The sequence below is a fragment of the Mixophyes fleayi genome, chromosome 1, assembly GCF_038048845.1.
Source record: "Mixophyes fleayi isolate aMixFle1 chromosome 1, aMixFle1.hap1, whole genome shotgun sequence".
In the NCBI taxonomy this organism is placed as follows: domain Eukaryota; kingdom Metazoa; phylum Chordata; class Amphibia; order Anura; family Limnodynastidae; genus Mixophyes; species Mixophyes fleayi.
In genome coordinates this window covers 247,246,022-247,270,815 of record NC_134402.1, presented here as the reverse complement: position 1 = coordinate 247,270,815, position 24,794 = coordinate 247,246,022, and the positions used below count along the sequence as shown (strand labels likewise).

Genomic DNA, 24,794 nt, shown 5'->3' with positions numbered 1-24,794 from the left:
CTAGCAAATAAGGATTTATAGTACCATTTTATAATGCGGAAGTATTGTTGTTCACACACAATCTGAATTGCATGGTCTGATACTTCAGCCTAGTCATCTAACCATCAGTGTTCATGTAGCATACAAGTCTTTACAACTCCCCTCCGGGAGATCCTAGGAAGTGGGCAGGATGGGTAGGATGTGGGACAACGGCCTGCTCTCCATGGCCTGCTCTCCAGGTAGGTCTACCTGGAATTCAGGAGTCTCCCGAACATTCTGGGAAAGTGGGCAAGTATATTATGTACGTTACACAAGTAAAGGGCCAGGCTGCATATAACTACTATTTCAAGTATCAGGTCAAACTACCAGATCAAATAAATGGGACACCAATGACTTCCAGGTCGGCCAATGACATTACATCTGCTCATGTGGATCATTGTTCTGACCAGATTTTCTGTTGTATAAGATCAAATCTGGATAATAATTTTAATGTTTAAGGTAAACGTCTGGAGCACACTCGAGATATGACAATGGCTATGTTATGATTAACAAAGAGAGGTTAGGTAACAGTATTTAATAAAGTACCGTTAGCGTATTTTATGGGACAGCTTGTGAATAAAGATATGTACTGGGATTAAATGTCCCTGTTATGGTGGTTTTAAACCATGTGCTTTGATGTGCAGTTTGCCCTTTCATAAATAATTTGGTTTACAAAAAGCATATGAAAGCTCCTGAAAAACTGCAGTTTCAACAAACTGCAGGTTAGTAAATATCCCCCTAATTCTGTCTGCACATTTCAGATTTGCCTGCAACACAGCATCATTTTACCAAGGTGCAAAATTGCACTGTCTCACTGGATTTAGTCTTAAATAGGCCCATTGCAATACTCCCAAGTGTCTCTTTATCCCTTTTTGGAGAAAACAATACATCTCTATTATTAAACTTCTCCCTGTCACCTAAAAGTGTCCAGCTGGAACCTAAATGTATAATGGCATACATTCTGTACATTATTACATTATATTGCTTACTGGTGTATAGCATAGATGCCAACATTTTCAAAATAATTTCCAAGGAAAATTTGCTGCCCGCCTTGGAGGGGAGAGGCGATCGGGGAAATTGCTGCGGCCGCACACTATGTACAGGTCCATGATGCTTGAGAGGCAGACAGATAATCCTGCCCGGCAGCACAATCAGAGTGGCCGGGCAGCATACTCTTTCTGCCTGTCTCCGCCGACATGGACCTGCAGACAGTTTGCGGCCACTGATAGAAGTGAAAAAGGGGGGCAGGGACTAAATCACTCCCCCCCCCTACAAAAAATAATCTAGATCCATCTTGCTATATAGCACTGTCTAGGTCAACAATGATTTACTACAAATCTCATAGTGACATGTTTTCTCAATTTAATTATAATGTATTTTTGCATTTTAAAGTATCCACTTCAATTAATATTAATTAAAACAAAGGGCAATGGTTCATTAAGAAAACTAAAGCAAAAAAATTAGTAACTTTGAACCTTGGCAAAACTATGTTAAACTGCAAGGGTGCAAATTAGTTTATTATTTTGCACATAAGGAAAATACTGGCTGTTTTCTCATGTAGGATGCAAATACTTGATAGCTTTATCTCTACACTGAAATTTAAAGTTGATTTATGCTCTACCCCAACTATAAATCTGTCCCTATATTTTAAATGTACCTCCCCCTCCAATGCAACATGATTTTGCCAAGATTCAAAGTTACTCATTTTTTTTCTCTCCTTTCCTTAATGAATCAGGCCAAATAAGCATATATTGAGAAGTACAAACAATATGGAGTATAAGAGGATTTGTACTGTTCAGTTGGAAAATTCTGAAAAATAGGAACATTTCAAGGGCCACACATTCGCATTGACAAATAATAAAAACCAGGCACTGTCCATGAAAATTGGGGTCAGTTGGTAACTATGGGTAACCTATGTTTATAGTAGCTTGCAACAGAAAGACAGCTGAAATGCATGAGAGTGTGTGTATTTTAAATAAAAAGTCTTAATTGACACTATTTGGTCACTGGCAGATATTCAGTGCCACAGGGTGTGATAGTAATTTCTGTCTCCTTTTGATCCTGTCAAAACAACTTGTGTTTCCAACTTTAAAGACAAGTTATTTTAACCATAATTGCCTACTCCTGAATTTTGGTGAGTTCTCTCTGATTCCTGTAAGAGTAGGACACCTTCCTGGATTCCTCCCACTTTCCTAATGAAGTGGGTGGTAGTGAGCCTTGGTGACATGATTCGCTGCAAATCCTATCATCATGGTTCCATCCTGACACAAACAGCGGGATTGTGCAGCAGGTGCAAAGCCACGATCATGTGATTCACTTCATCCCTCCCCCTGCACTTGCCACTTGTCAGGGTTCTCCTGGAGAGGAGGTCCCAAAAGTAGGCAATCATGATTTTATCTTGCTTTATACCATACTCCATGGAATGAGGAGTTTAAATTGCTGCTATCTTGCATTTAATGTACACACCAGTGTGGGTAGCACGGTGGCTGAGTGGTTAGCACTTCTGCCTCATAGCACTGGGGTCATGAGTTTGATACCTGACCATGGCCTTATCTGTGTGGAGCTTGTATGTTCTCCCCGTGTTTGCGTGGGTTTCCTCTGGGTGCTCCGGTTTCCTCCCACACTCCAAAAACATACTGGCAGGTTAATTGGCTGCTATTAAATTGTCCTTAGTCTCTCTCTGTCTGTGTGTGTGTGTGTGTGTCTGTGTGTGTGTGTATATGTTAGGGAATTTAGATTGTAAGCTCCAATGGGGCAGGGACTGATGTGAGTGAGTTCTCTGTACAGCGCTGCGGAATTAGTGGCACTATATAAATAAATAGATGATGATGATGATGATGATGAAGAAATACCATGCATAGTTGCCAGGTGTCCCTAATTTCCAGACACATTTCCAGGATTTAAAGATTTGCCCGTGGAAATGTCTATCTTTCTCAGTATTGACAACCAATCTAACACTTCAAATTCCTCTTTTTCTGCATATTAGATGCAATTATTGCCATGTCTTTGAGCTTTATAATTTGATATTTTTTGAGTAGGTGTGTCGTGAACAGAGAGAACTTACAGTTATTTATAAGGGTTAATCCATCACATAATTGTGGGGAATAAGGGATAAATCATAACTGCAGTGTTAATATGTTATATCAAATGAATCCATTGATAATTTGAGCTATTAAAGTGTAAAATGGGAAGACAGAAAGTCTGTTGTATGTTCCAGTGTGGTAAGATAGGAGTGTCACCTGTGGCAGCTTCAAAGAGCCCCTACTCTGAGATATAGCCTAGCCTGGGATGGAGTTTGACACCTGAATAAACTTTTAGGAATGCTTAGCATGGTGTCTGGATCACAGAGCCCATCTGCTAACTTGGCTATACTTTATATAGACAAATAGAATTCAGTTTTAAAATATGCCACTTAAAATCAATAAAAAGTAGTGATCAACCACATATTTCTCCATAGCATGATAAAGGGCAGCTCATATGTCAAATTCAGAATTCTGCACAACAGAGAAGTTAAGGAAATGAGTATAAGCACTACGATTAAACTGTATTTAGGCGAGCTTGATATCAAAAGATGGACAAGTTCAAATAGGATTTATTAATAATAAAATCGGATCTGTGTGACGCTCCACAGAAGAGTTAGGTCACATAGTAGAACTGGTTAGTAAATCAGGTAACATGCAAATGAATCACCATGAATCACCAGAATCACCATGCAAATGGTGACTGAAAAAAGTGTCACAGGCGACAAACCCTGGGGGTAGGAAGAGGTGTGGAAGTGTCTTTAAAAAGCTGAGACCAGGTACAGCAAATTGTCAGACTTTGGGGAAATCAATTCACATTGATAAGCTGTCCATCTTCCAAGCCAATTTCCCTTGGCCAGAATATACCACTTATCTGTATGTAATGCTCTGAATTCAATTCCTTTTGTTTTAAACTGTGTTTGCTTGTGTATGTTATGTCAATCTATTAATTGTTTATTAATTATTTTTTATATCTGAATGCCCTGTACTTTTGTATATTAAATCTAAAATTTAATATGTTGCGTCCTTGATACTCTAACAAATCCATTAGCCTGTTCAGAAGAAATAGCTCAACCAAGTTAACCCTTGTTAACTTGTTAACTTGTGTGATTTGTTGATACATTTGATTAACAAGCTTAGTGTGTGCTTGCATTTACATTTGTGTAACAGTCTGGAGGTTTGAAGAGTTAACCCTTTGTTCGCTGGTGTGGGTCTTGCTAGTCTGTGAGCAGCGAGAAGCCTTGTGTGCCAGTGTGGGACAGTATCATCATCATCATCATCATCATTTATTTATATAGCGCCACTAATTCCGCAGCGCTGTACAGAGAACTCACTCACATCAGTCCCTGCCCCATTGGAGCTCACAGTCTAAATTCCCTAATATAGACACACACACACACACACACACACACACAGACAGACAGACTGAGAGAGAGAGACTAGGGTCAATTTAGATAGCAGCCAATTAACCTACCAGTATGTTGTTTTCTTTTGGAGTGTGGGAGGAAACCGGAGCACCTGGAGGAAACCCACGCAAACACGGGGAGAAAATACAAACTCCACACAGATAAGGCCATGGTCGGGAATCAAACTCATGACTCCAGTGCTGTGAGGCAGAAGTGCTAACCACTGAACCACCATGCTGCCCAATATAGTATATAGTACAGTATATTGGGGTCCTATTGCCCGTATTCAATAGGTGGTGGAAAACCTGAAGTGTGTGAGGTGTGAGCGCTGTTTGGGGTGATTCAGCAGCTCTATAACCTGTGTGATAGGTAAAGAGAGAGACTGCGGGCTGGAATCGTGTGTGACCTCATACAGCAAACACCCAAAGTCACGACAGCTGGGGGCATGCTCGTGACAAAGTGAATCAAGAATAATAGAAAAAAATATGTAAAAATGATATAACAGGGATAGTGGTGCTCTAAGGTCCACCGCAACAATAATATGTGATGTGCCTTAATGTTTTGGGTAAGCAGCTAAAACTTGACCATTGAAGCTATTTTAAAATGTTGGTAAATATGTACCATTTTGCATTTGACAAAAACAGCATATAAGGTTTAAAGAAAATAAAGAAATAAAAGAGAAAAGGAGTACCTGTGATCATGCTGGATACAATCAATGGCAAAATGATGAGCTTTAACATTCGCATCAGAATGTCTCCAGGAAAGGCGAAGTATATTTTATCCAGATTAGAAAGTTTGCCATATTCCCGAACCAGAACACCAAGCCCGATTCCTTAAAAAGTAAAAATAATCACACATTACTCAACTGGGCTTTTCTTTTTTTTTTTAATTAAGCTATTTGTTCACAATTTAACAGGGTTTCTCAACCAAACAAGCATGGCGTCATTTGGGGTATGTTAAATATACCCCTTTGTGTTTTGTTACTGTCCTTTTTACTTTAATAAAGGACAAGGTTCTCTCAATACAGCAAATTACAGAGAAAACAATACTATGAAAGAGCACTATAAATAAGCACAGCATCCCACAATGTGTGTTGTGCACACATGTTTAGAGGGATGCTCTGCTTATTCATAGTGGTATTTATAATGGTATTTTTTATTACATGTATATTTCAAAATGGTAAATGTAGCTGTGGATTACATACTGTAAATTTTTTTTTTTTTTTTTGCTTTTTTATATAAGCCACAGCTACATTTACTATTTTGAAATATACTTGTAATAAAAAATACCATCTCTAGAACCAAGTCCATCTCCAGAACTGCAATTTCTCTACAGAATTACCCAGCTCTCCTGACAAGTGAAAGCATGGTTTTTGAAGACTTTATCCCATTTATAGCACCTCCGCTGAAGGGATAGCAATGCATTCAGCGCATTGGTGTTCACTGTAACTCCCTTGTATGTGAAGATTGACAAGTCAGGGCCAGATAGTTATGCATATGATGGGATGTGGTTGCACTTCTATAAATGTTGGTTTGCTACAAAAATATTGGCATATGTCCTAGACATATATTAGAAAACCATCTATCTGGCTAGTGGTATTACCTGTAATGCATAATTTATTAAGTGGTACAGATCAGTGTTTCTCATATCCGGTCCTTGGGGACTACTAATAGTGCATGATTTCCAGACCTTCCCACAGAATCACAAGTGAAATAATAAATAGCCCTATTTGAAATGTCAGCCAGTAATTAATACACCTGTTCTCCAGCTAGGAGATATGGAAAATATGCCATATTAGCATTTCAGCACACATGGGTATATTCCATCTGGACCAAGTGCTTTATCAATCTGTCAGTCTGTTAATTACAGATCAAAAAGCTGGTGATAGAGCTTCTCCCTATCTATTAAGGGGTTAATACCGACAATAGCACTGCTATTGCCAATAGTACACCCTGCCAGCATTAAAATTCACCGGCTTTGTACATGTTGCTGTCCTGTTACTAATATATATATATATATATATATATATATATATATATATATATATATATACATATATACATATATATATACATATATATATATATATATATATACACATACATATATATATACATACACATACACACACATAAATACATATATATATATATATATATATATATATATATATATATATATATATATATATATATAATTAGTGCTAAAGCTTGGCATTTGCTGGAGTCTCACACAGCTTGGCTGCACCATCTTACTGTTTATTGCAGTTGTCAGGAGATGGCTTAAACAGTTTCAGCGATGGTTACAGCAGACATATCCAGTAGAAGCATCACAATTCTCCCACAACCCTACGTCTGACTAAACAATAGTTCCCTCACTACTAGCCGGCCACTAACTGGCACCGGTGACCCCGCACATAAATAAAAAAAAGTGTTTTTAACCTCCACCCCAGAACTACAAACCAACAACAAATCAATTGCACCCATGTGGAACACCTGTGTGTGTATGTGCTGAAAGAGCAGCCCAGGGAAAACTTAACCTGGAGTTTTGGTATATTCGCAATTGTTTTTCAAATATATATATATATATATATATATATATATATATATATATATTATATATATTATCTACAAGTTTCTTTTGAAAATGTTCACTCATCTCTGCTACCAAGGAGGTATTAATGGCAGAATCACCGGATTGATTCAAAACGGTCTGGATGACTTTCTTACAAGGAATTAAATAATTATAATTGATAAATTTAGCACTTGTGGTGATCAACGAATTAGTCTGATTCTAATGTACGAGGTCAGGATGAATTGTTTTTTTCCTATGAAGTTAGACTGACAGATACTTCTGGGAGTTTTGTTTTGCCTTTCTCTGGATCAACACAGCCAAACTTTATAAAAGGGTTAAACTTGACAGACCTGTGTCTTTCTTCAACATCAATCAATATGTAAATTGCCAGTTAATAATCAAGAGAAACGCTTAGCTTATCAGTAATAGAAAATCTGTGCAGGTACAGCAATGAGTTAATGATTTTATGCTTTACCATATGATAAAGACAATAAATGAGTAATAGCTTGGCTTTAATGTTCTGACACTCATTTGTTGTATCATAACAAAGCAAACTACCTCATACATGGATCATTTGTTGAGTAATATTAGTACAACGTGAACTAAAATAAACAAAATTATATGATTGTTTATGTAAAAAAAAAATCCATTTGCAAAAATGATAACATTATTTTTGTAATAACAAAGAGTAAGCAACATAAACATTATAAACATTATTATTATTTTTACAAAAAATATATTTGCAGCGTTAATCATATTATAGCATTTTATGTCATCTCAATGTCCTCTCCCATTGAGGATTAAAATGTAGTATATTACAAAATTCCATTTCCAATTGCTGTGTGGACAGTAGACAAATAAAATTACTTGGTTGGAAGTTAAATAAAGTTAGAGCCAGGCAGGTGCTGGGTAACAGCACATACAGCAAACTAGAATGTGTTAAAGGAACAGTATACTCTCAAAAATGTATTTTTTAATTTCATCTGCCACATACAATATACATCTTTCACTCTTCTACCAAGAAGCAGAGCATCAGTAAGCTTCATTGATACCTCACAGGGGCTGATCTTTGTCTACACATTCAAGCATGTAAGTGCACACTAGGCTAGGCTAACCATGTTGGTACAGCCAGCCATCTTCTGGGGCCTGATTCATTAAGGATCTTAAATGAAGAGGTATCTTATTTCAGTCTCCTGGACAAAACCATGTTACAATGCAAGGGGTGCAAACTAGTTTTCTGTTTTGCACATAAGTTAAATACTGACTATTTTTCATGTAGCACACAAATACTTGATAGCTTATTTGTACACTGAAATTTAAAGTTGATATTTGTGTGCTACATGAAAAAACAGTCAGTATTTAACTTATGTGCAAAACAGAAAACTAGTTTGCACCCCTTGCATTGTAACATGGTTTTGTCCAGGAGACTGAAATAAGATATCTCTTCATTTAAGATCCTTAATGAATCAGCCCCTGGTCTTTAGGTCGTGACCTCTAAAGGATTCCTGTAATGTTTAATATCAGCAGCATACTTTGTTGCCCACCCAATGATGTACCCTTTACATAACAGGGAAAGAAGAGGCAGTAGAGATGAAAAATGGCCTGCTTTCCTAGAATATATACTAGATTACAATAATTAGTATGATTTTGAGTGGCAATGAACAATTCTGTGCTGGTAAATCAGCCTTGCTTATAACAAGTAATAGTTTTACAACCTACTAATAATGATAGTGTGTAATAATATGCACTGTTGGAACACAGCTTGTGATTGACAGCTTGGTGCTAGAGAGCATTGTGTGTATAAAAAAAGAGTGGTTATCTAGATAGGATTTATGTACACTACCTTTTACCTATAGGAACTGCTTGACATTATCAGTAGATGCTCATCAGCAGGAGCAAAGGTGGAACTAGCGAATTGTGGTCCCAGGTGCAAAAATTTGCTTTGTCCCCCCTTCACACACACACACACACACACACACACACAAAACGCGAGCGCACACACACACACACACACACACACAAGATGTATAGTATCTTTATGTTTTGTTTGCTTCAAATTTCAAGTATAAGAAATATAAACATATAACATAAGAACTATAAACAACCACCCTTCCCCATAAAAAAAAACTTTTTAAATTTTAATAATATCTTGTGCCTATATCCCCTACAAATAATTTCTATATACATATGTATTTACATTTATAAAGGAAGATACATGTCAAATGTCTGAGTTGAAGTTGAAAACAAGAAGCTCCTTAAACTATGTTAGTTCTTCATGTTGGAAACAAAGGATAAGCTCCTCAGTATGCTTCAGTTGCCAAAGAGCTCATTGTTCATCAGAAAACTGCAATGAAATTCACACAACAAATTCAGCACCAGAACGAAGAGACAGCAGACATTTTCTAGGCCTGCTCATCAACTGCTCATCCAGAAGTCAATACTTACTTTTCGCCTCAAAACCATGTCTGGAAATTCATCTTTCTGGTATTACACTCAGCAAATTCGTCAATGATCTTATCCAATTGAATATTCTTTGCTCTCTCATTTTCAATGGTCAATATTGCTAATCCATGAAGCCTTTCATGTCCCATTGTGATGCATAACTAATTCTTAATTAGTTTTAGCTTTTAGAAGGAACATTCAGCAATTGCTACTGTTACTGGGATGGACAGAAATAAAATAATCGCTCTACATACTTCTGAAAAACGTGAGGCTAAAACACTATTATCAACAATTAGTAACTTTTCTAAGTCTTCCACTGTAGATTATTTAGATATTTCTGGTTGTAAACATGCTCTAGATGCAAGCAATTGTCCCGGGAAAGAACTAGAAAAACCCTTCAGAAATGTTTAACTAATACCACTTTCATATTGCCCCCGGCAATATCCTGTGTATATGAACCCGGGATATTGACGGGGGACAGAGCCTCCCACCCCGGCAAATTACCGGGTCGACCGGGTTCACACTGAACCCGGGTCTCCATGGCAACATCACAAGAGGAGCTTTGATTGGCTCCTCTTGTGAAGTTTTTTTTTTTTTTTTTAATGTTTGCAATAGGATTCAGTGAGACCCGGGTTGAAAAACCAGGGTCTTACCGTCCAGACTGGAGGCTACCTGGCTCGGACTCGGTAATAATCCTCCCGAGTCCGAAATGTTTAGTCTGTTAAAACAGATGATGAAGCATAGAGAGAATATACGCAATTTATTGCCATCTGAAATCGGTAACGTTTCATAATGTTTCACATTAAACTCATACACAGAATATATTACATATAGACCTCTTAGGGCTTGTACACACAAGCATTGTTTATACAGCGTTTTAAACAATGCTTAATATTCAATTTCTCCTTGTATTTAAAGACGTTCACGTCACATTAGAAACACAATAATAATGCGCTAAAGAACGCATCTCAGAACTTCCATTCAGTTTTTAGTGAGCATTTCCCTAGAACGTAATTATATTATTAACAGACATGTAAAGCTATATTCATGCAGCAGACAATGTTGAAATTGATGCAAAGCAAACACTTGCCAGAAAATGTGCGTGAGATCCATTCTCCTTATATTGTTTTTCAGATTATCATTGTCATAGCACTTTTAATTCATGACACCTGATAATTGCTTTAAACTATTGCCCATGATTATGAGGCCTTAGATGGGTACAGCAATGCTACGGTAAAAACCTCATTGCTCATTGCAGTTTCTTGACTAATACTCAATGCGAATCCATCATAACAGTATATTGATTCAAAATAATAATTATGATTAACAATTCCTGCTTTAATTCAGGCTAGACAAAAACATAAAACTGCAACTAAAAAAAATAATGTAGCCCCCTTTTCTCAAGAGCCAGTGGTGTATGAGCACAATTTAGCCTAGGATTTCTGACTGCATCTACTTTCAGTTCAGGGTACGTTAATCTAGCCTGGGCTCTGTGGGTGAACAGGTGGAGAAGGATCCTGCGCACATGCAAGTTTGAAAACCAAATGGACAGTTGTGCATTATAAGTGCATCAAAACAGTTCACAGCATAGTTGGTATAATTATGGGGCAAGACCAGCTATTAATGAAATTCACCCTTTAATGAACATCTACTGCACAAGCTTGTCCGTTGCAACAAAATTTACAAGCAAATCAACGTTGTTTTCCAGGAGTTGACACTTCATACCTTCCATATAATCACTCTCACTCTTGTCCAAAGCACTGTCCTCTGTAGCCTCTCTCTTCCGATTTCCCTCTACCAACCTCCACTTTAACGTTCCTTACTTTCCCTGGATATACACTGAATGCCACAACATTAAAGTGAATAACATAGATTATCTTGTTACAATGTCATCTGTCAAGGGGTAGGATATATTAGGCAGCAAGTGAACAGTCAGTTCTTGAAGTTGATGTGAATAAACTGAATTGTATCTCCTTGGCGTTAAGGAAAAATAGGTATGGATGTATTATGAATAAGTCATGATTGTACATAGCCTTTTCCTCTTTTAAGGCGATAGTAGTACAATGAATATGCAATCACAATTCAATATAAATACAAGTGAGCAAACAATTAAATGCAACAGTTGTCCTGGCAAGAACAAAGCTAAATATACATAAATCCTTTCTGTATAAACAAGGAACAAAAAGCAGACAAACACACATCTGTCAATCAGTAAATGCTTCTGTAAATTAGTTCATAGTAAAAGATATACAAATAGAAGGAACAAAGTGTCTCTGGTACACAAAAATATTGATCGCCAGTGGTTTAAAAAGATCTTTACAATGATTCCTGGGGATAAATTTATCAAGTTGCAGGTTTGAAAAAGTAGAGATGTTGCCTTCAGCAACCAATCAGATAATAGTTATCGTTTATTTAGTACATTCTACAAAATGATAGCTAGAATTATGAACTGATTTACAGAAGCATTTACTGATTGACACAGAGTGTATTTGTCTGCTTTTTGTTCCTTGTTTATACAGAAATGATTTATGTATATTTAGCTTTGTTTTTGCCAGGACAACTGTTGCATTTAATTGTTTGCTTACTTATATTTATCTTAAAATCTGACTGCATATTCTTTGTACTATGTAGCCTTAAAAATAAAAGGGCTATATACAATCATCACTTATTTATAACACATTCATACCTATTTTCCCTTAGTGCCAAGGAGGAACAATTCTGTTTATTCACATCAACTTCAAGAACTGACTGCTCACTTGCTGCCTAATATATCCTACCCCTTGACAGATGCCATTGTAACAACATAATCCATATTATTCACTTCACTTGGAAAGGAAAGAACTATACACAAGCATCACTTATTCATCACACATCCATACCTATTTTCTTTTAGCGCCAAGGAGATACAATTCTGTTTAATCTGATCTTTTGAGGCATAGGGGGTCACCTGCAGTTTGCGCCTTTAGGCAGCTATTTCCTACATGCTATCCAATAGGGAGCACAGATAATCACACCACTCTTTCTTGAAGTTGATGTGTGTGGAAGCAGGAAAAATGGGCAAGTGTAAGGATCTGAACGACTTTGACAAGGGCCAATTTGTGATGGCTAGATGACTGGTTCAGAGCATCTCCAAAACGACAGGTCTTGTGGGATGTTCCCGTTATGCAGTGGTTAATACCTACTACAAGTGGTCCAAGGAAGGACAACCAATGAACCAGCAACAGGGTCATGGGCACCCAAGACTCACTGATGCATCTGGGGAGTGAAGGCTAGCCCGTCTTATCAAGTCCCTCAGAAGAGCTACTGTAGCACAACTTACTGAAAAAGTAAATGGTGGATATGATAGAAAGGTGTCAGAACACACAGTGAATCACAACTTGCTGCGTATGGGGCTGCATAGCTGCAGACTAGTCAGAGTTACTATACTGACCCCTGTCCACCACCGAAAACACTTACAATGGGCATGTGAGCACCAGAACTGTGACCATGGAGCAGTGGAAGAAGGTGGCCTAGTCTGAAGAATCACGTTTTCTCTTACATTGTGTGGACAGGCAGGTGCGTGTGCATCGTTTATCTGGGGAAGAGATGGCACCAGGACGTACTATAGTAAGAAGGCAAGCCAGCAGAGGCAGTGTGATGGTCTGATCAATGTCCTGCTGGGAAACCTTGGGTCCTGGCATTCATTTGGATGTTATTTTGACATGTACCACCTACTTAAACATTGCTGAAGACCAAATACACCCCTTCATGGCAACAGTGTTCCCTGATGGCAGTGGTCTCTTTCAGCAAGATAATGCACTCTGCCAGACTGCAAAAATTGTACAAGAATGGTTTGAGGAACATGATAAAGAGTTCAAGGTGTTGACTTGGCCTTAAAATTCCGATAGAGCATTTTTTTTTATTATTATTAATTTTTATTTATAAGGCGCCACTAGCTATCCATAGCGCCGTACAGGGACATACAGAAACACGATACAGGGTGAGACAGCACGGTACAGTTAACAAAAAGCACAGTAACTCAGAAGCTCAAAGTACAGCTAGATGAAAGGTGAGAGCCCCCAGCGGTGAAGCTAAAGGGGCAGAAGGGCAGGAGGACCTCACGGAGGAGACAAGGCGCTGGAGAGCAGAATTAAGGTGGTGGAGAACAGGAAGAGAGGAGGCCCTGCTCGAAGGAGCGTACAATCTTAGGGGAGGGTAGGACGGACAGAGACACAAGGGTAGGAGGAGGAAAGGGGGAGAACGCAGAGAGGGAGAGGGGGGAGAGGAGAATGATGAGGAGGGAGGCAGGAGGAGGGCAGGATAGGGAGGGCAGTAGGTGGGAGGCTGGAAGGAGGTCGGTTAGGTGGGGGACTGGAAGGCTTTGAGGAAGAGGTGGGTTTTTAAGGCCCGTTTGAAGCTGGACAAGTTGGGGGATGTTCTGATGGAGCGGGGGAGCTGGTTCCAGTGGAGGGGGGCAGCGCGGGAGAAGTCTTGGATGCGAGCATGGGAGGAGGTAACCAGGGGGGAGGTGAGGCGACGGTCATTAGCCAAACGCAGAGGGCGGGATGGAGCGTGGATGGAAATGAGGTTGGAGATGTAGGGAGCAGTGGAGTTGGAGAGGGCCTTGAAAGTAAGTGTGAGGAGATGGAACACTATTCTGTAGGGGAAGGGGAGCCAGTGAAGGGATTGGTATAGGGGGGAGACAGAAGAGGAGCGGCGAGAAAGGAAAATGAGCCGAGGGGCTGCATTGAGTACAGAGCGAAGGGGAGCGAGATGAGTGCGGGGAGGCCAGTAAGGAGGAGGTTGCAGTAGTCCAAGCGGGAGATGATAAGAGCGTGGACAAGAGCCTTAGTGGCATCTTGGGAGAGGAAGGGCCGAATGCGTGCGATATTCCCCAGCTGGAAGCGGCAGGATTTGGCGAGAGAGAGAATGTGAGGAGCAAAGGAGAGAGAGGAGTCAAGGATGACACCGAGGCAGCGAAGTTGAGGAACAGGGGAAATAGAGGAGTTGAGAACAGAGATAGAAAGGTCGGAAGGGGAGGGGGAATGAGCGGGAGGAAAAACAATAAGTTCGGTTTTAGCAAGATTAAGTTTGAGGAATCTAGAGGACATCCAGGAGGAGATGGCAGAGAGGCAGGCAGACACCCTGGAGAGGAGGGAGGAAGAGAGATCGGGAGAGGAAAGGTAGAGTTGGGTGTCATCGGCATAAAGGTGGTACTGGAGACCAAAAGAGCTGATGAGTTTCCCCAGGGAAGAGGTGTAAAGAGACAAGAGTAGGGGTCCGAGAACAGAGCCTTGGGATATGCTGGAAAAACAAGTCTGAACCATGGAGGCTTCATCACACAACTTACAGGACTTAAAGGATCTGCTGCTAACATATTTGTGACAGATACCACAATTCCCCTTCATACTTCTTGTGGAGTCCATGTTTCAATGGGTCAGAGCTGTTTTGGCGACGCAAATGGGACCTATACTATATTAGCCATGTGAAGTCAATGTAGTGGCTGATTGCTGTAAATGTTACTCACATGTTATGGGTCAAAGTGCTCTGTTTCTTGAATCGAATCCCTGTTACTGTGATTTATTTAGTCTTCTATTGATCTAAACAAATAATGCTTTCAATAGCAGGTGCAGGATAAATTATCACTGATGTTTGATTACTTAAACAGATATCCACCCTCCATAATATTTCACCTAAGCATTTACCACTTCAGGAAGCAAAGTCATTCAAATATGTCATAAATCAAATTAGATATATATTTTTCTTTAAAACGTGTTTGGTTTTACATTATCCAGTTCTATAAATTGTCCCCCAAAGTTCATCTGTCTTCTTGTACTTGTCCTTAGACAATCATCTCAATGGTGTGGCTGTTGTCCCATTCATCACTGTATTGGGATTTGCTATCATAGCTTTGTCAGCTGGGACAGCCAATCGTAAAACCATTTCGCATGTTGACAAGTGTATTGTAGCGATGGCTGTCAAAGGAATGCTTTGATGGGTAATGTCATAGGCTGGACAAGGGGGGAAAAATAGAAATTTATTGAGGGAAGTCATCCAGTAAGTATTGGTAATTCATTACACACTGGAAATAAATGCAAAGACAAGCATTTACCATAGAGAAGTTTGCCATTTTAATTAGTGTACAAAATATCATGTTGGTGTCTGAACATTCCACCTGTATGGCTGACACTACCTTTTCTGTATTTGTGTACAAGAGTTCTGCCATAGTGTGTAAATTAATCTTCACACTTAAATCAGTCAGTAGACCAAGTCTACTCTTTCTCTTCAATGCCTGCAAACCAACCTGGAAAAAGATACCACCTATAATCCACTGCTCAATATACGTCCAATGATAACACTACTCTGTTGTTTACCCCATATGTTTAACTTAATGAAAAAATAATGTTTAGCATGTTTAGGAGAAAGTAAAATTAATTTTAAGACACAACTGTGGTGGTCATATGGCTCCCATGGAGCAGCCATGTGACCACCACAGGGAGGGGAATAAGTAGATTGGTAACATCTTCTGAACATGTGGTTTTACAGCTTTAAATATGGTTTAGATGCCAACTACCACACATGTAATAATAACTATAAGGGCAATCAACACACACAATGATTAACTCACAATAAAAAGAATCAATAGTCTTATTATCTTGAGAGAAAGAAAAACAAGACTACATATAAAGTCATCATATTATCGTTGCGATGACAAATGACAATTATCAGGGGAAACCCTGTTAATTAATAAATATGCCCTAAAATACTCTGTGGAGCTTTAGCTTATGAACAAGATGTTAATACAAACTATTTAAATGAAAAAAAAATATTAAGACAAAGGGCCTGATTCATTAAGGATCTTAACTTAAGAAACTTCTTATTTCAGTCTCCTGGACAAAACCATGTTACAATGCACATAAGTTAAATACTGTCTGTTTTTTCATGTAGCACACAAATATCAACTTTAAATTTCAGTGTACAATAAGCTATCAAGTATTTGTGTGCTACATGAAAAAACAGTCAGTATATAACTTATGTGCAAAACAGAATACTAATTTGCACCCCTTGCACTGTAACATGGTTTTGTCCAGGAGACTGAAATAAGAAGTTTATGAAGTTAACATCCTTAATGAATCAGGCCCAAAGTTATTATTGGATAGAAAAGAACTAAAATATTACTGGTATGTTGTAGTAACCAATGATGTGTTGTTTTTAAGAACATTTCTATTTACTCATTAAATTATTTATAATTTGAACCTTCTTGTTCACTGGATACCTCCAAATTGCTGAAAATCGTTGTCAAACATTCTATGTCACTGACTTGGGCTGATTATATGAGACGGACAAGGTGCAGTAATTTATCCTATGTTGAACTTATTTTATCTCTAGCAATTATAAGATATTAGAGCAGATGATTTTTTTTATTATTATGGACTTTTTTCTTGTCTCGGCATAATCAGCAATGTACTGCTCATTGTCACAGTGGGGGAAGCCAGCTGAGAATGTAAAAATCATGATAATCTTCAGTGTCACACATATGAATAGCTGTCTCTAGTATAAACAATTAAAGTTTTTATCATTGCTTACTTAATTCATGTCTGTTACTTGTACTATACACCAGAGGAGCCAACTTTTCAAATTGATTGGGCGTGCTCTCGTTACCCAACAACAGAGTTGGCTCATATGCTATAAACACTGATTAGCACAGAAGAGATGAAAATGCTCCGTGGTTGATAACATGGCATGCATTTCTCACGTGCTAAATAGTAACTCTGTATAACAAATGTACACAAATTCATGATACATGTTTTTTTGATATATCTTATGTTAACACTGTCTGTTATATTCTTTTTTTTTTTCTGTTCCATATAAAGAAATTAACTTTGTAACACATATCACAGTAATACTTAAAACATTTTCTCCTTATAGCAGACACATATTTGGCACCAGTGGGCTAATTCATTTTGAGCCCTACCTTTAGTGCATCATGTATTTTTTTCATGCCCTGTGATTAAAACATAAGGATACTTATCAGGGCCGGACTGAGACTAAAAATCAGCCCTGGCATTTAAAGCACACAGGCGCACCTCTGTTCCAGATATTATTACAGTCCTTTTTGCCAAGGTCATTGTTATACAGTGTCCCGTGAGATATAAATGTATTATGTGCAGCTTGACTCTCTATTTGTAGCATAGGGCTTACCAGTATCAGCAAATGGTATGTACAGAACCAGCAAGAGAAATTTGGGAACTTTTGGGGTCCCCCTCCATAAAGGAGTAGCAAATAAACTGTGTGTCGCCGCCAAAAAGGACGTGACCACATTGTACTGGGGTGTGGTCAACATGGGGCATTGATACATATATTGTAATAAAACATTACATTTATTATGCCCTCCCAGCCACATTGACACCCCCAGCCCACTGTAGCTGTGCTTCTGATGCTGCTGACATCCATCAGGGTGGGAACTTCCTGTAGAGTGAGCAGGGAAGCTTTGTCTCACAAGATCACCAAATCTTGTGATACATAGAGCTCCTCGGCTTGCTCTGCAGGCTCTGTCCCTTCCCCTAACCAGAGCTGGATTAAGGCTTGGGGGGCCAAGGGTATTTAAGACAGCAGGGCCCCTATTACGTAACATAGTTATCATTTTAGACAAATACACAGGCAATACTGTGTGCACTACTATTAGTTGCACACAGCTCTGCCTGCACAAGCAGTACGTGGTGAAGCGGGACATACCTCCCAACTGTCCTTTTAGTCGGACCAAATCCTGACTAAACGAGACAGCCACCCAAATTTAGGGCTGTCCCATCAGATTCAGGACAGATGGCAGAGTGTCCTGCTCTCTCCTACCTATCTTGTTCACTTTCATCACTTGTAACAGTTGGTTTCTTTAGCTCAGTTCCTTCTTGTCTTGATCCTGTGATGTTGGATGCCCTATTTTGAAAAAAATGGGTACATGAGATTTAGAAAACTCCAACCAGCCCCGGTGTTAAATCAATAGCACTCACGTTTTATAATTAGGCCTCCCTCCATTCCCAAAAATAATATTCACATTTAATAAGTAGACCTATTTTCCTCCATTCAGCCCCAACATTAAATTGACAGCATACCCATTTAATCAAAACGTATTACCCTCCCTCCAAACAGTCCCAGCAATAAATAGCATTTACATTTAATAAATATAACCATTTTCCACAACCATCCCCGGCAATGAATAATTCATATTCACATTTAATAAATAGCCCTCTTCCCCAAAATCAGCCCCATGTTCAATTAATAGCCCCAAACCAACCCAGCATTAAATTAAAGATTCTGTCACCTCACCTTAATTAGCCCCCACCATTAAATAACCTACTTCCCACACTATATTAAGATCCTCCTCTCCCTCACACGCCAAATTAAAATACTGTGGCCACATACACTATATTAACAAACTTTCACTACCCCCCCAGCAGCCATGTTCACTCACCCCCTCCCCCCCCACAGCAGCCATGTTCACTCACTACCCCCCCCAGCAGCCATGTTCACTCACCCCCCCCCCCTACACAGCACCCATGTTCACTCACTACCCCCCACAGCAGCCATGTTCACTCACTACCTCCCCACAGCAGCCATGTTCACTCACTCCCCCGCCACAGCAGCCTTGTTCACTCACTCACTCCCCCACAGCAGCCATGTTCACTCACAAATGTCTTACTATTGCCTTGAAGCAGTAAAATAACTCTGCATCCATTTTATTTGAAATGTAGAGCACAAATTTTTACGATAGCTGATGTTTCATTAAATTGTTTGATGCAAAGTGGATTTCCACATTAAGATGTTAACTCATTGGACTGTGTATCTTAGCAACATTTACTAAATATCTTGTTTGATACTTCTTTCTTCTCTTGTGTGTTTTCAGTTATTTATTTTTTTGTCATGCAATACAATAAATACAAAGTTGATCTCTGGATAGGTTTGTGCCCATTGCAGAGAGCCCAGCAGAACTGTCTCCTGTCCCAGGGCTACAAAAACAGACTGAGTATAAGTTGCAGGAATACAAATTAAAGGATGTGACAATAAGGGGAGTAAGGGATAGGATCTTGACGTAAGTTTGTAGAGAGGTTGGAGATAACTAGAAGAAGCTCCACCCCCCCCCCCTTCCTGTACACATGTTCACTTATTCCCCCCCCTCCCCTCCAGTACCTGTCCCTATCCCCCGAACGGAGTAAAGATACTAAAGATAAAGACAATCAAAACCACTCACCTCATCAGCGTGCAGGCATTCAGTCTGCACCGCACTCAACACATTGTGAGGGCTCCTACGCGGCCGCGCATGACGTCACGGCCGCACAAAATTTACAGCGCCGGGACCCGAGAGTGCTAGGAGCCGTACCGGCCCACAGAGCCATCGGCCCTTCTGGCAAATGCCAGAAGGGCCAGATGGTCAGTCCGGCCCTGATACTTATTCACTAGCATATTTTGGATGCCTTTCCCATGTTTCCTAAATGTGTTTATAATGATGAGGTCAAAGGTGTGATTCTGATCTCTTACGTTTCCAAATTAGTATCATAGGAACAAGAGCTGTTTGCCTAGTCATCATCTAGCTGATAACACCGATCACCCTATTTTGTGTTTCAAATGTATTTGAATGCACTTTAAACTTGTCAATACAGTACATCTTGGGTTATCATACTTCCGTAACACGTTCACAGTTGTTGCCTATTAGTACATAAGAATTCACAATATTGACATGCATAAAACCGTGAACTCAATGTTAAATAATACCCCATTCATACTGCACCAAAAACCCAGGTTTTTGCCAGGGACACCCCAAATGACCCGGGTCGAGGCGCAGTATGAATGGTGTCAGGTCTAATTCCCGGGTCTGTTGACCCCAGAATTAGACCTGGGACTTTTGGAGGGGTAATTCCCAGGTCCGACCCGGGTCGCCTGCACTATGAACGGTGAGTGTTTTTTAACCTGGGTCTCACCAAACACAGTTGAAAAAAACGAACAAAAAACGCATTACAAAAGGAGCCAATCAGAGCTCCGCTTGTGATGTTGCCATGGAGACCCGGGCACACCCATGTTCAGTATGAACAGGGTCTACCCAGGAATTTCTCCCCGTGGGAGCCTCTGTCCCCCAGCAATACACCGGGTTTATATACCCGGGATATGGCCGGGGCAGCAGTATGAAAGCGGTATAAGGTGTTCTATAACTAAGTAAATACACAAACAGGCAAGGCATATGCATCTATAATATTACCTGAAATTCAGCATAGCAAGGGCTGAACCAGGAATAATATCCTGTACATTTCTGGGTTACATTTTTTTTTACATATTGTCATACTTGACATATGTTGCAAACCTTTTAGAATTATAAATGTAACACCCCTCTGGTGTTGTTGTTGCCTCCCAGTAGCTGAGTGTGTGGTTCTGCAATGGGACCCAGAGGAGACACACCAGGAGGGTTGCTTAGCAACAAGGCTAATATGGGAGGATCAGAACCCGAGCGCGGTGTGACAGTTGGGAGCTGGTGGGAGACATCTTGCAAGCCAGGACCCAGGAGGTAGGAGAGTGGTTCCAGGTCTTTGGCTAGTGAAGGGGGTGTGCAGGATACAATTATTTATTTCAGCCCTTAGAGACATGTCCATAGGAGGATCCACACCAACAGGGAGTACCCCACTGAAACCAACACAGGGGAAGTGTGACAGCTGCCACAAAGCACAGTATGTTGGAAGAGGGGTAGGACCCCCATTCTGGAGAGAGAAGAGACAGGAGGAGAGTGAGAGGCTGGTTAGATGTGGGGAAGGAAGCAGGGAGATCAGTGAGAGAGACAAAACTGGAGACAAGGAAAGTGACCAGGATCTAATGAATAAAACAGCAGCTTGGGAGTGAGGGAAGTAACAGTTGGAAGCTGTGAGGAGAGTAAAGGTGGTTAGAGGCAGATGAGAAGATCCATGCAGGAGGAGATGGAGATAGGAACTGCATATATTTAATTTATTATTACAATAGTTTAAGTGTGCTGGATTGAAGAGGTGTGCAAATAAATGTAACACCCCCTCTGGTGTTGTTGTTGTTGATGCCTCTCATATCACTTTCACATTGCCAACCGGGCAATATCTGGGATATTGCCGAGTGACAGAGCTTCCCACCCTGGCAAATTCCCGGGTCTGCAAAAAAAATATATATATATATAAAAAAAAAATAATGAAAAAATATTGACTTATCATTTAATAAATATGATAGGTAGTATTTCCTCACACTGATATCCAGCAGCTACAGGAGGAGATTACGTCACTGCCCATTAGAAGTGATCTCCTTCTGTAGCTGCTGGATATCAGTGTGAGGAAATACTACCTATCATAATTATTAAATGATAAGTCATTATTTTTCGTTCTTTTTTCTTTTAATTAATTTTGTTTTTACTTTTTTACACTTGGTGAGACCCTTGTTGAAAACCCTAGGTCTCCCCGTTCATACTGGCATCTACTCGGGTCAGACCCAGGAATAACCCTGGAAAAGACCCAGGTCTCACTCCCGGGTCATCTGACCCCAGTAGATGCAGTACTAGGAGGCACCAGGAGACGTTATGGAGAGCCCACTAAGGGCAGAAATAAGTCCACAAGTAATAAAAGCCCATTAAGAAGGGCTGTAATAGAGGGATATCCTCACCCTTAGGGGTACCCCAATTGAGGCACCAGTTCCTGGTTGGGAGTGCCAGCACAAGAGGAGGAGAGTCCCACAACAAACAGAGGAGTCTTTGCAGTGAATTGCCTGTAAGAGCTTGCCAGGAGAAGAGGCATGCATGAGAGACATACAGAGACCTTGCATAGGGGTGAGTGTGTGGCAGCTGCCACAAAAGATCATTTGTGTGAGCAAGTGGGGGAGAGAGCCCAGGATATAGTCACTAAGAGTGTCAGCCCCCCGGAAGAGGGTTCATGGTCAGATGCCAGGTAAGACTGATTTATGTGCCTCTAACAGGAGAGAGAGAAAGATATGTAAGCTAAAAAGCCACCAGGTTACATGTGACCTCCCCATGAATATTCTGTCCATGTAACCATTAAGCACTGTGCAGGAGGAGACAGGAGATGTATATAGGAACTGTATATACTTGCTTATCACTGCTACAGTTTAAGAATGTGCTTGAGTGAAGAGGCGTATAAATAAAGAGTTTATTTTGCAATATAGAAATGGTCTGGCGCCCAAATTATTGAAACATCTGATTGCATTACACAAAGATACATGACCTGTATCCGAACATCTTCAAAGAGACTTTGCAATAAAATAACCTGCATGTCCGGGGACCCCCTGGTAATTTACAGCCATTCCCATGAGTTAGCCAGGGCTAGAGAAGGAGGTGCACTGCCTAAGCTGAGCACCTCACACTGCACACCGGGACAGGGGGTTACATAAAGATTTTATATTTTGCCATATAGAGATGGTCTGGCGCCCAAATTATTGAAACATCTAATTGCACTGCACCACAAAGGTACATGACCTGTGTCCCAACATCTTCACAGAGACTTTATAAAAATAACTTGCATGTGCGGAGACCCTCTGGTCATTTACACCCATGCCTATGATCTAGCCAGGGCTGGAGAGGGAGGTGTACTGCTTAACCTGTGCAACTCACACTACACAGGGGGTTACATATTATTTATTCTAGCATTATTCTGACCTAAAGTGTGAAATGATCTTAAGATGTTTGTAGTGGTGGAAAAAAGCTTATGAAACCCTTAGATAGTTTTTGTTAATCTACACCTTGAATTAAATAAGATACATATACTATAAAGGCTTTTAAACAAATGTAGGAAGGCGGTTTAATTTTCGGAAAATTAGTTTTATTTTTATTTTATTCTTTTAAATTATTTATAACAGCAGGGAATACAAAATACAAACATTATAGACTTAGTTACAAATTACAAATCTATGAATACAAAGCCTCTAATAAAAAAAATTCTAGCTGTTTACATAGCAAATTAATGAACACAAATTATTTTTTAAAACTCTTCTTAGTTATAAAGTCCCTCACCCCTCCATCCCTGGCTGATTCATTGCAAAGCCATCCTGGGGAAGCACAGAGAGTAAACCCAGACTCAAGTCTCTTCATGGGCTACCCCTCGCTAGCCTTTGCTCACAGCCTCAGTAAAAGTCAGTGCTGTGTATACAGACTGGGAGTGTGAAGTACGGGCAACTCAAGGATGTGAACGTAGCTTCAGCAAAAGCCAGATCAGGTACAGGAACTGAATACCTCCCAACTGTCCTGATTCTGGCAGGATATACTGATTAATGGGCCGCAAAAGGGACAGTGCTTAACAAGAAAATGGGTGCCCCAATATGTCCATTTCTAGGCGGGATCGGGGTGGAATGGGAGCAGGGCTTATTTTGTTCAGCTTTCAGGATTCTAAATGTTGGGACTGTGCTGCAGTCCGCCAGGACTCCTTTGTTGAATTTTTGCAATCATTTTAGAGCAGCTGCATGGTTAAAAAAAAAAGTTTGCCAACGCTGTTATATCACTGCAGGACTTCACCAGAAGAATCTTAAGAGCTCCAAAGTCCATCACTCCATCTCTAATTTAAAAACTGGAAAAGAGGTGTACAATTGACACTGTCAGCTATGTAAGCGTCTGCTCACACAGCTGTACAGCCAGATGTGGGACAGGTTTTTGTGGAGAAACTGTATTGTAAGATTTGTGATCAACTGAACCTAATAAAATAACCAGCAGAGGATTGATTGCTGATATTTGCAGGCATTCACTTTTTTGTAGCAATGAGTCGACAGAACACCAGCACACAATTTGATAAGCAGGACAAGGTTATCAACCATTAGCTTCCTTCTAAAACTATAATACAAATATATGAAACCATATGACCTGCTTTCCCTTGGTGTGACTACTGTAGTCACTGCTTACATAATAGTGGAGGTTATTATCTATCCATCCTAAAGGACACAGAAGCATGGGGTCCATAAATTATTCTCTCTATTTCCATGTAATTTGACCGTAATTTACTACGTAATATAAATGCAACTGTCCCTCTTATTAGGGACATGATCTTTTTTCTTAATGAAAAATGAGAGTTAATATTCAAAATTTGCCTTTCACCAAAATATTTATATTTTGTGTATTTCCATACTCTACAAATACTAAATACAGTACATAGTAAACATTGTATAACACCCTAAGAGGTGTGAAAGTATGAACGTCATGCTTATTGTGATGTGTGAGCTAAGTTTACATACCCTAAAAAGATCCTTGAATTGCCACGTGCATTGCACCCACTCACCATGGGGAGCAGGACATACCTCTCAAATGCCAAAAAGGGATAAAGGTATTGACTGTCTGGATGGCTGGACAGTTCCCTTAAATCAG

General features: G+C 39.8%; 1 protein-coding gene across 1 annotated transcript in view; it reads right to left on the bottom strand.

Annotated features, from left to right (window-relative positions):
- SLC1A1 (solute carrier family 1 member 1) overlaps window positions 1-24,794 on the bottom strand; it is a 72,338-nt gene that overhangs the window by 29,587 nt on the left and 17,957 nt on the right. Inside the window, exon 2 of the mRNA XM_075209061.1 lies at window positions 5,136-5,276. Coding sequence (XP_075065162.1) covers window positions 5,136-5,276 — 141 coding nt within the window. The remainder of the gene's footprint in view (window positions 1-5,135; window positions 5,277-24,794) is intronic.